The sequence below is a fragment of the Mirounga leonina genome, unplaced genomic scaffold (assembly GCF_011800145.1).
Source record: "Mirounga leonina isolate KUSES-001 unplaced genomic scaffold, KU_Mleo_1.0 Mir_176, whole genome shotgun sequence".
Taxonomy (NCBI): Eukaryota; Metazoa; Chordata; class Mammalia; order Carnivora; family Phocidae; genus Mirounga; species Mirounga leonina.
Genome location: NW_023270454.1, coordinates 11682511 through 11693632, shown reverse-complemented (window position 1 = coordinate 11693632; position 11122 = coordinate 11682511). Strand labels below are relative to the sequence as shown.

At 38.0% G+C, this 11122-nt stretch overlaps 1 protein-coding gene across 1 annotated transcript; it reads left to right on the top strand.

The window, feature by feature from the left end:
• Positions 1 to 2670: 2670 nt before the first annotated feature.
• On the top strand, positions 2671 to 4875 carry DEFB134 (defensin beta 134). The gene is made up of 2 exons (XM_035023179.1): positions 2671 to 2728; positions 4574 to 4875. Exons 1-2 carry the CDS (start codon positions 2671 to 2673, stop codon positions 4714 to 4716), a joined length of 201 nt encoding a protein of 66 aa, XP_034879070.1. The 3' UTR covers positions 4717 to 4875.
• Positions 4876 to 11122: the final 6247 nt, after the last annotated feature.

The following is an 11122-nucleotide window of genomic DNA, read 5'->3' as shown; positions in this document are numbered from 1 at the left end:
GAAGTTTGAGGAATGGTGAGGAGAGGGGAACCATGGAGCATATAGGCCTTACATGAAGGGTAACTTCTATTCAGTTCTAGCAGATTCTTGCCATGCAAGGGATGCCCAAAGAATGTTGCTATATCTTCTGATTTATTTGATAGAAGTAGAAATCTGGATTTTTAGGGGCATCTGGCTGGCTCAGTCAGTAAAGCCTAGAACTCTTTTTTTTATTTTTTACCTTCCTTAAGTTCTTTTAATTTAAAATCAATTAATTAACATATAGTGTATTATTAGTTTCAGAGATAGAGTTTAGTGATTCATCAGTTGCATTTAACATCCAGTGCTCTTTATAACACGTGCCCTCCTTAATGCCCGTCACCCAGCTACCCTATCCCCCAACCCCCTCCAGCAACCCTCAGTTTGTTCCCTATAATTAAGAGTCTTATGATTTGCCTCCCTCTCTGTTTTTATCTTACTTTATTTTTCCTTCTCTTCCCCTATGTTCATCTGTTTTGTTTCTTAAATTCCACATATGAGTGAAATCATATGATATTTGTCTATCTCTGACTGACCTATTTTGCTTAGCATAATACCCTCTAGTTCCATCCACATTGTTGCAAATAGTAAGATTTCATTCTTTTTGATGGCTGAATAATATTCCATTGTAAATACACACACACACACACACACATACACACACACCAGATTTTCTTTATCCATTCATCTGTCCATGGACATCTGGACTCTTTCCATACTTTGGTTATTTTGAACATAGTCTTTTGACATGCAGAAGTCTGCTCTTTCTCTCTTTTCGAGGGGAAAAGGTACACATTGTTCGGAATATAATATTGGTGAATTAAGTGTTTTAGACTTTTGAAAACGGGGGGAAAAACAGATGAAATATATTTTTTTTAATATTCTTAAAATCAAAATCTAACAAATTAGTAAGAAATTTCCCAAGCAAAATTCAGGTGTAGGGTAGGCAACTTCTAAGATGGCTTTCAATGATTCCTGCCTCCTGGTATCCATGCTTTTATGTAATCCTTTCCTATTGAGCCAATCACTTCTAATAGATAGTATAGAGTTGACTCTTGAACAACATGGTTTGAACTACATGGCTCCACTTACACACAGATTTTTTTCAATAAATATATAGGAGGTGTGCCTGGGTGGCACAGTCTGTTAGGCATCCGACTCGGTTTCAACTCAGGTCATGATCTCAGGGTAGTGAGATAGAGCCCTCATGGGGTTCTGCACTCAGCTGGAGGTCTGCTTGAGATTCTCTCCCTCTCCCCCTGCCCCTCCACCACCTCCCCTATGCTCTCTCTCTCTCTTCAAATAAATAAATCTTAAAAAAAAAAAAAAGATGTGGTATATATACAATGCAAATTTTTCAGCCATAAAAAAAAGAAGGAAACCCTGCTATTTGTAACAACATGGAAAAACCTAGAGGATATTATGCTAAGTGAAAAAAGCCACATATAGACAAATACTGTATGATCTCACTAACATATGAAATCTCAAAAAAATCAAACTCATAGAACTAGAAGGTAAAGTGGTAATTGCCAGAATTTGGAAAGTGGGGGAAATGGAGAGATGTTAGCCAAAGGAAACAAATTTTCAGTTATAAGATGAATAAGTTCTGAGGATCTAATGTACAGTATGGTGACTCCAGTTAATAAAATAATGTATACTTGAAATTTGCTTAGAAAGTAAATCTTACCTATACTCACCACCAAAAAAAAAATTGTAACTATTTGAGGTGATGGATGTGTTAATTAGTTTGATTGTGATAATCATTTCACAATGTATATGTACTTCAAATCATCACACTTGACTGTTTAAATATAAACAATTTTTATTTGCTAATTATACTTCAATAAACCTGGGGAAGAAAAATTATAAAGAATGGTTGGGGTAACAGATATGTTCACTATCTTGAATGTGATGATGGTTTCAAAAAAGTATATGTGTCAAAACTTATCAAATTGTACACTTTAATATTTAAATTTTTATGGCATTTATATCTCAATAAAGTTTTTTTAATAGTGATAGCTATTAAAAAAGACCTTGACAGAATATTATGCAACTTTGAAAAATATCACTTATGAAGAATTTTAATGAGACAAAAAATACTTATGGTATATATCATGTTAGAAAAGCAGGATATCTCATTACAAGTATATGATTCAGAACTATTCATAACAAAATATTAAATAATAAACTAGGCATACCTAAAACTTTCTTAAGAAACACATGGGTTGTTTCTGAGAGATGGGGCTCAAGTGTTAACTTTTCCTTCTTTGTAATTTTTAATTTTTTTATAAATTGTCCAAAATTAACATTTAATTTTTGTAGTAACAAAAAAATTATGTTTGTTTACTTAAAAAAAGAAAAAGTATAGTTCTCAGGTCTCCACTAGTACCTTTGGAAAATCCAGGTCGGGGAGCAGTGCCTTTGTCAATAGGAAAAGCTGTCAAAGGGGGAAAGGGCCGTCAGTTTTTTCCACACATAAGCATTACCAGCTTCTCTGCCTCAGGGAAGATCAGTGTAGCATATCTACCTGGAGCAGGGCATACCCCAGACCTGAGAGGTTAGTATGGGAGGGCGTGCTCAACCTTCCCTTTCTGCACTCTGACAGCCAGAGTCAGACCCTGCCACCAGCCTCCTCAACGGAGGCTCTCAGCCATGAAGCCTCTCCTCATTGTGCTTGTCTTGCTCTTCTTTTGGGACCCAGTGGTGGCAGGTAAAATGGGAATTTTCTGGTGCGGGGGGGCAGGTCATTTGTCTAGAAGAGCAATTCCACTAAGCAAACCTATGAATGTCTTCCCACCATGGACCCTTCTATTTTCAAAGCAGAAACAGCATCAACCGGTCTGACATTAGCAAGACCTGAGCTTGAATCTTGGCTCTCCAACTTTTGTTAGCCATGCAGCTTTAAGCAAAAGTCTAATCTTCTCTGAATCTTAGTTTCTTCATTCACAAAGTGGCAATAATACTAATCTCAGCGTCTTGTAAGGATTAAGTGTGATAATGTATAGAATAGGCCTGTACATCACACGTAGGGTACCAGGCTCATGAGAGCTATCATTATATCATCATTAGTAATACCCCATCCTGTTTTGCCACTATTGTTTTGTCCCTAAGTGAGGAACATGTCTAGGCATAATAGTCAAAACCAACAAATAGTGATAACACAATTTGTTAAGCTTTCTAATTTGCTGAAATTGCTTATAATAAATTCATTATTTGTAGATGCCTTAGATACATGGAGAAACAGATTTGGAATGGCTTGTTCCAAGAGAATTAATAAGCTTTATGTGCTAAAAGAAATGTCTGATCAGATGAGATAGCAGGTAGAGAGACATGAGAGAGAGCACTGACTGGTCTCATAGTTTAGCTTGACCATATTCATTACTGACTTTAAAAATCCCTTCTTGAATATTCTCTTCACTCAGGGCTACTGAGTCAGTTCAAATCCAGATGTTATAGGATCCCATTTAATTTCTCATCCTCCCTCAAGTAACCTCTAGGCAGATGAACCAGATTTTTGGGTCATGTGACTCAATAGGCTGGATTTAAGAATCCATACAATCCGGGCCTCTTGAAGCTGCTGATGGGACCAATTCCATTATGGTTTATAGCAATGCATTCATGGCCTCTAGACTTCCAACTAGATAGTCTACAATATTGCCTTTAGTGCCTTATGCATTCCCAAAGCTCATCATTTCTGTAGGAATTTCTTATCTTGTTATGCAGACCACTACGCTTCATCTTCTCAGGCTTTCATCTTTTTTTTTTTTTTTTTGCATGTTAGGAACACCTCTTATTTTTTTTTATTGCCATGTATTTTTGTTATTATTAACATATAATGTATTATTTGTTTCAAGGGTACAGGTCTGTGATTCATCAGTCTTACACAATACACAGTGCTCACCACAACACATACCCTCCCCAATGTCCATCACCCAGCCATCCCATCCCTCCTACCCCCCTCCACTCCAGCAACCCTCAGTTTGTTTCCTGAGATTAATAGTCTCTTGTGGTTTGTCTCCCTCTCTGGTTTCGTCTTGTTTCATTTTTTCCTCTCTTCCCCTATGACCCTCTGCCTTGTTTCTCAAATTCCACATATCAGTGAAATTATATGATAATTGTTTTTCTTTGATTGACTTATTTTGCTTAGCATAATACCCTCTAGTTCCATCCACGTTTTGATGGCTGCATAATATGCCAGTGTGTGTGTGTGTGTGTGTATACAACATCTTCTTTATCCATTCATCTGTTGATGGACATCTGGGCTCTTTCCATAGTTTGGCTATTGTGGACATTGCTGCTATAAACATTGGGGTGCACCTGTCCCTTCGGATCACTACATTTCTATCTTTGAAATATAGCCACATTGGAATTTAGGGTTTCGATGTATGAATGGAGGGGGAGGGGGAGGAAAGCTGTAGTTAATTTTTTTTTCAATTATAGAACCAAACATTATAATCAAGTCTCCTTGGAATCTAGTTTGATGAAAATGGAAGTACCAATTCTACAGTCCAGAAAGACCCATAGTGAATTATCTTTCCATTCATTTTCTTTCCAGGCTTGAATCCACTGGCATCAGAAATGCACAGGAAATGCTATGGGAATGGTATCTGCAGACTTGAGTGCTCTACAAGTGAAATGTTAGTTGCCTACTGTATGTTTCAACTGGAATGCTGTGTAAAAGGAAACCCAGACCCCTGACAAGAGAAGCCAGAGAATGCCAATGAACTTGAAAGTCCTCGACATCCTTTCCACCATCTTTCACACAGCAAGGGAATTTAGATTACACTGTGACACTGTCATGTGCCCACAGCTGTGGGTTTTTAGCATTTTTTAAATAAGCCATCAGAATCTTAGGATTTTGTATTTGAAAAGCTGAGCTGCTGCCTTCCTCAAGACAGCTAAGCTTCTCATGAAAACTTAGGATATATTTTATCTCTCTTTCCTCATAGAAAGGATGTCTTAATTATTTATAGAGGCTTTGAGTTACAGAAATATCTTTTTACACCTAAGCTTTACCCTTCCATCCCTTCAGCTCTCCATTCACTTTCTCTCTGGACTGTGCATCTTAGAGAAACAGATCTGCCCTAGGCCCTGATGACCTTGTATGCTTCTCACATAGACTGCATAGACAAGGCTTAACTGCAGGTTGGCCGAAGTCTTGACTGAGTCTGACCATGCAGTTCTTCTTGAAACACAGGAAAAAGGCCATGTTGTAATAGGCAGTCATGAAGCAGGTTCTCAGCCACCTCCCTGGTTTCATGAAGTGAAAGCATGGGACTTTCCACCTCAACCTCCTCAGGTTCAGCTACAGGCTATCAGACCACTTGGCTATCATTTACAGTTGACTCCTCAGCAGCAGAGGGGCCCAACATCTCTGCTACCCATCATCTGGCCCCTTTGGTTGGGTTCATCCTGTGGCCCTAGGAGCTAACACCATGCTGATCTTACTTTGCTGTGTATGTAAGTAATACATTTTCTAAGTTCATTTGGACTCACCGTTTTCTTTCGCAGTCAACCTTATGAAGGTGTGGTAGGCAAACCTACAACTTCTCCTGTCAGGAAATGAACTCTGTTATTTAAAATGGTAGCTGCAAACTGTTTTATTCTTTTGATACAAAGTGTGTATATTACACAAGCAACCTCTAGCTTTTCTGGGCTCCTGTAAATATGGAACTGAAAAGAAATTGGTTAACTATGGCTCGTCTCTGTACATGGACACATCCAAAAGAAATTTAATTCTAAGATCAAAAGCCTTCTTTAAAATAATGTATTTACCAAATATCTCAGTAAAGCAACAAAATGTGGAAGGGTATTGTCACAATTTAGAGCAAACTTCCTTCAAAATTCTTTTCAGATACCACTCCCTGACATCCCACTCATCAGTGGCAAAACTGCACTCTCTAAAAATAATACATGGTTTCCATCAATAGATGAATGGATAAAGAAGTGGGGTGTGTGTCTGTATGTGTGTGTGTGTGTATAGTATATATATAATTCATAGTAATATATAGATATATAATGTATATACCACTTCTTTATACATATAAAATATATAAAATATATCTATATTATATATGTAATATATATAAAATATATATGTGATATATATATACACATTGGAATATTAGTCATAAAAAAGAATAAAATCTTGCCATTTGTGACAATATGGGGGGACCTAGAGGGTATAATGCTAAGTGAAATAAGTCAGACAGTCAAAGATAAATACCATATGATTTCACTTATATGTGGAATCTAAAAAACAAAACAAATGAACAAACAAAACAGACTCTTAAATACACGGAACAAACTGGTTGCCAGATGGGAGGTAGGTCGGGGGATGGGTGAAATAGATAAAGGTGATTAAGAGATATAAACTTCCAGTTATAAAACAAATAAGTCACAGAGATGAAAAATACAGCATAGAGAATATAATCAATAGTATTGTAATAATGTTGCAAGATGATATCTGGTGACTACACTTATCATGGTGAGCACTGAGTAATGTGCAGAATTGTTGAATCAATATGTTATACACCTGAAACTAATATAACATTGTATGTCAATTATACTTCAATAATAAATAAGAAAAAATAAATTAAAGAAAGAATAAAAGTGATACTTTTATTCTAGAAGTTGGAATAGAGATTCTGAGAAGACTCGAGAGCAAGTAAAAGCTCTGTCTTCAAGGAAATTCATTTTTACTTAGAACTGACTTAAATAAGAAGTGGAACTGACCTCTCTCAATTAGCCAAGGAGCTAATGAACTAGAATTGCCTTTAGAGATTCTGAGATGAGGGCAACAACCACAGAGATCGATTTTAACCTGGTCTTCTCCTTTCGCTCAGCTTATCTCGATTGGGACTGACTCTCTTCACCAGTTGCTTCCTGTGACCATAAGCCAAGAAGATAGAGACATCCTCTTCTCCCTCCTCTTCTCATATGTCACAGGATATTTGAATTTTTGAATGTGTCCTAAAATCAGTTAGAATATAAAAATGATCATGTATGGCTTGCTTAATTGGATCGGAATTCCATAAAGAGCAGGATGTTGATTTTCTGATGCTTTCTACTTCAGGACATTTATCATTCAGGATTTGCCTTTCAAATCCTATTAGCTTGCTTAAATATTGGAAACGTCCATTTATTTGTGTATTTGCTTGAATGTGCAATTCATGCTCTTCTGAGTCAACAACTATGAATTATTTGCTTTACTCCAAAGAGTTCATTCTCTTGTTGAGTTTTCTCAAATAGCTCTTTTGAATTATCAAGTAAATTGCAGATTTCTTTATCTTTGGGTTTAGTTACTGGAGAATTATTGTGACCTTTTGTGATGTCATGTTTCCTTCATTCTTCATGTTCCTTGGAACTTTGTGTTGCTGATCTCACATCTCAAGTACCAGTGTCTTCCTCCAATCATTACTAGCTGCATTCAGATGGGAGACACTTTTTGTTAGTCTTGCTTATATCTGGGGCTTTCTCTGACCTTGTATGGATAGACCTGCTCCGTACTTCAAGTGCCCTGTTGTGGCAGAATTCTTATGTTTTTATGTCTTCTCTCAGAATTCAATGCACCAGACTGATGGCTAGAAAACTTGTTTTCCCAAAGGTAGAGCTACGGCCAAAAATTGTGATTTTTCCCTTGCCATAGACTTTGCCTTCCCTCCTGTGTGCACTCCCATCTGCCAGGGCTCATTCTTGCCACCACACTTAGAAGCAGACACAAGGAGCCAGCCACAGAGTGGGGAAATATGAGTTTGGCACTCAGGGAATTAGGGAAGCCTGCAGGCCAGGTGGCTACCACTATGCATCTATTAGAATGACCAAAATTGAGAACATTGACAACAACAGTGCTGGCAAGGATGTGGAGTAACAGGAACTCTATCATTGCTGGTGGGAATGCAAATGGTACAGCCATTTCAGAAGACTGTTTGCGAGCTTCTTAAAAAACTAAACATACTCGGGGCACCTGGGTGGCTCAGTCAGTTAAGAGGCTGCCTTCAGCTCAGGTCATGGTCTCAGGGTCCTGGGATTGAGCCCCGCATCAGGCTCCCTGCTCAGCAGGAACCCTGCTTCTCCCTCTCCCACTCCCCCTGCTTGTGTTCCCTCTCTCGCTGTGTCTCTCTCTGTCAGATAAATAAATAAAATATTAAAAAAAAAAAAAAACTAAACATACTCTGATCATACAATCCAGCTGTCACACTCATTGGTATATATCCAAAGAAATTGATAAAACACAAAAACCTGCACATTCATGTTATTAGCAGCTTTACTGATAATTGCCATAACTCTAAGGGAACCATAACATCCTTCAGTAAGTGAATGGATAAATAAACTATAGTACATCCACAATGGAATATTATTCAGCACTAAAAACAAATGAGCCATCAAGCCGTGAAAAGACATGAAGGAGACTTAAATTCATATTGCTAAGTAAAAGAAGCCAATCTAAAACGGCTACATACCGTATGATTCCAACTATATGACATTCTGGAAAAAGCAAAACTATGGAGACAATAAAAAGATCAGTGGTTTACAGAGGTTTCAAGGGAGGAAAAGATGAATAGTTGGAGCACAGAGGATTTTTAGGGCAGGGAAAATACTCTGTATAATACATAATGATGGACACATGTCAATACGTCCAAACCCACAGTACGTACAACATCAAGAGTAAAGCTTAGGGGTGCCTGGCTGGCTCAGTCGGAAGAGCATGCAACCTTGATCTCAGGGTCGTGAATTCAAGCTCTATGTTGAGCATAAAACTTACTTTAAAAAAAAAAAGTGGGGGTTCCTGGGTGGCTCCGTCGTTAAGCCTCTGCCTTCGGCTCAGGTCATAAACCCAGGGTCCTGGGATCGAGCCCCCGCATCGGGCTCCCTGCTCCACGGGAAGCCTGCTTCTCCCTCTCCCACCCTCCCCCCGCTTGTGTTCCCTCTCTTGCTGTGTCTCTCTCTGTCAAATAAATAAATAATTTTTTTTTAATTTAAATTTAAATTTAAAAAAAGAGTGAAGCTTAATGTAAACTACAAACTTCGGGCAATAATGATGTGTCCATGTAGATTAATCAGTTGTAACAAATGTATCACTCTTGTGCAGGATGTTGATAGCAGAGGAGGCTGGGCAGGGGAACGTGGGGGCAATGAGTAAACAGGAATCTCTGTACCTTCCACTCAATTTTTCGCTGAACCTAAAACTGCTCTTTTAATAATTACAATCTATTAAAATTTTTTAAAAAGAGGGAATGATACTGACATATCTGCTGATATATGCTAACATGAATAAATCTCAAATGCAGTATTTTTTTAAGATTTTATTAATTTATTTGACAGAGAGAGACCCAGCAAGAGAGGGCACACAAGCAGGGAGAGTGGGAGAGGGAGAAACAGGCTTCCCGCCCAGCGGGGATCCCAATGCTGGGATAATGACCTGATGACCTGAGCCAAAGGCAGACACTTAACATCTGAGCCACACAGGCGCCCCTTCAAATGCATTATGTTAAATTTAAAAAGCCGAATTTTACTGGTTACATGCTGTTGGAGTCCATTTTAATGCCATTCTGAAAATGGCAAAACTATAGGGTCAGGAGACAGGTCAGTGATTGCCAAGAATTGAGGGCAACAGGGGAGGTTTTCTACAAAAGCATATGAAGGAATATGACACAATTGCTCTATATGTTGGCTGTGGTGTGGTTACACAACTGTATTTGTCAAAGCTTAAAAACGCACACTCTAAAAGAGGATATGTTTACTCAATGCATATTACTCCTTAAGGAAAATGAGTAAGAGGGTATAAAGTTTGTTTTTTTAAAAAAAAGGAGTAAACATATCTTTATTTGCAGATGACACAACTTCTATGTAGAAAATCATAAAATGTAACTCAGAAATATTAGAATTGGTGAGTTTAGCAAAGTTACAGGATGAAAAGTTGACATAAAATCAGTTGTGTTTTTATATACTAGCATAAAAAGAAAAAAGAAAATGAAACTTAGAAGACAATTCCATTTGATAAAGAAGATGTGGTATATATACACAATGGAATATTATGCAGCCATCAAAAGGAATGAGATCTTGCCATTTGCAACGACGTGGATGGAACTGGAGGGTATTATGTTGAGTGAAATAAGTCAAACAGAGAAAGACATGTATCATATGATCTCACTGATATGAGGAATTCTTAATTGCAGGAAACAAACTGAGGGTTGCTGGAGTGGGGGGTGGGGTGGGAGGGATGGGGTGACTGGGTGATAGACACTGGGGAGGGTATGTGCTCTGGTAAGCGCTGTGAATTGTGCAAGACTGATGAATCTCAGATCTGTACCTCTGAAACAAATAATGCAATAGATGTTAAGGAAAAAAAAAAAGAAGAAGAAGAAGAAGAAGGTAGCGGGAAGGAAAGAATGAAGCGGGGGAAATTGGAGGAGTAGACGAACCATGAGAGACGACGGACTCTGAGAAACAAACAGGGTTCTAGAGGGGAGGGGGGTGGGAGGATGGGTTAGCCTGGTGATGGGTATTAAAGAGGGCACATCCTGCATGGAGCACTGGGTGTTATGCACAAACAATGAATCATGGAACACTACTTCTAAAACTAATGATGTAATGTATGGGGATTAACATAAGAAGAAAAAAAAAAAAGAAGACAATTCCATTTATAATAGCATCAAAACTACAAAGCATTGCAGCAATAAATAAAAGACCTAAATGGAAGATACGCTATATTCATGAATTGGAAGACTCAACATTATTAAGGTGTCAGTTCTTTCTAAAATGACCTAGAGATTCAACACAATCCGTCATAATTCCAGGAGACTTTTTTGAAGAAACCGACAGACTCTAAAGTTGATACAGAAATACAAAGGACGGGGCACGTGGGTGACTCAGCTGGTTAAGCAGCCAACTCTTGATCTCAGCTCAGATCTTCATCTCAGGGTCTTGAGTTTGAGCTCGACGTTGGGCTCCACACTGGATGTGGAGCCTACTTTTTAAAAAAGAAATGTAAAGGACCTAGAATTTTAAAATGATATTGAAATAGAAAAACCAAACTGCAGAACTATCATTATATGGATTTAAGGCTTATTATTAAGAAAGGCCGCATGATAGTCTTTAAGGA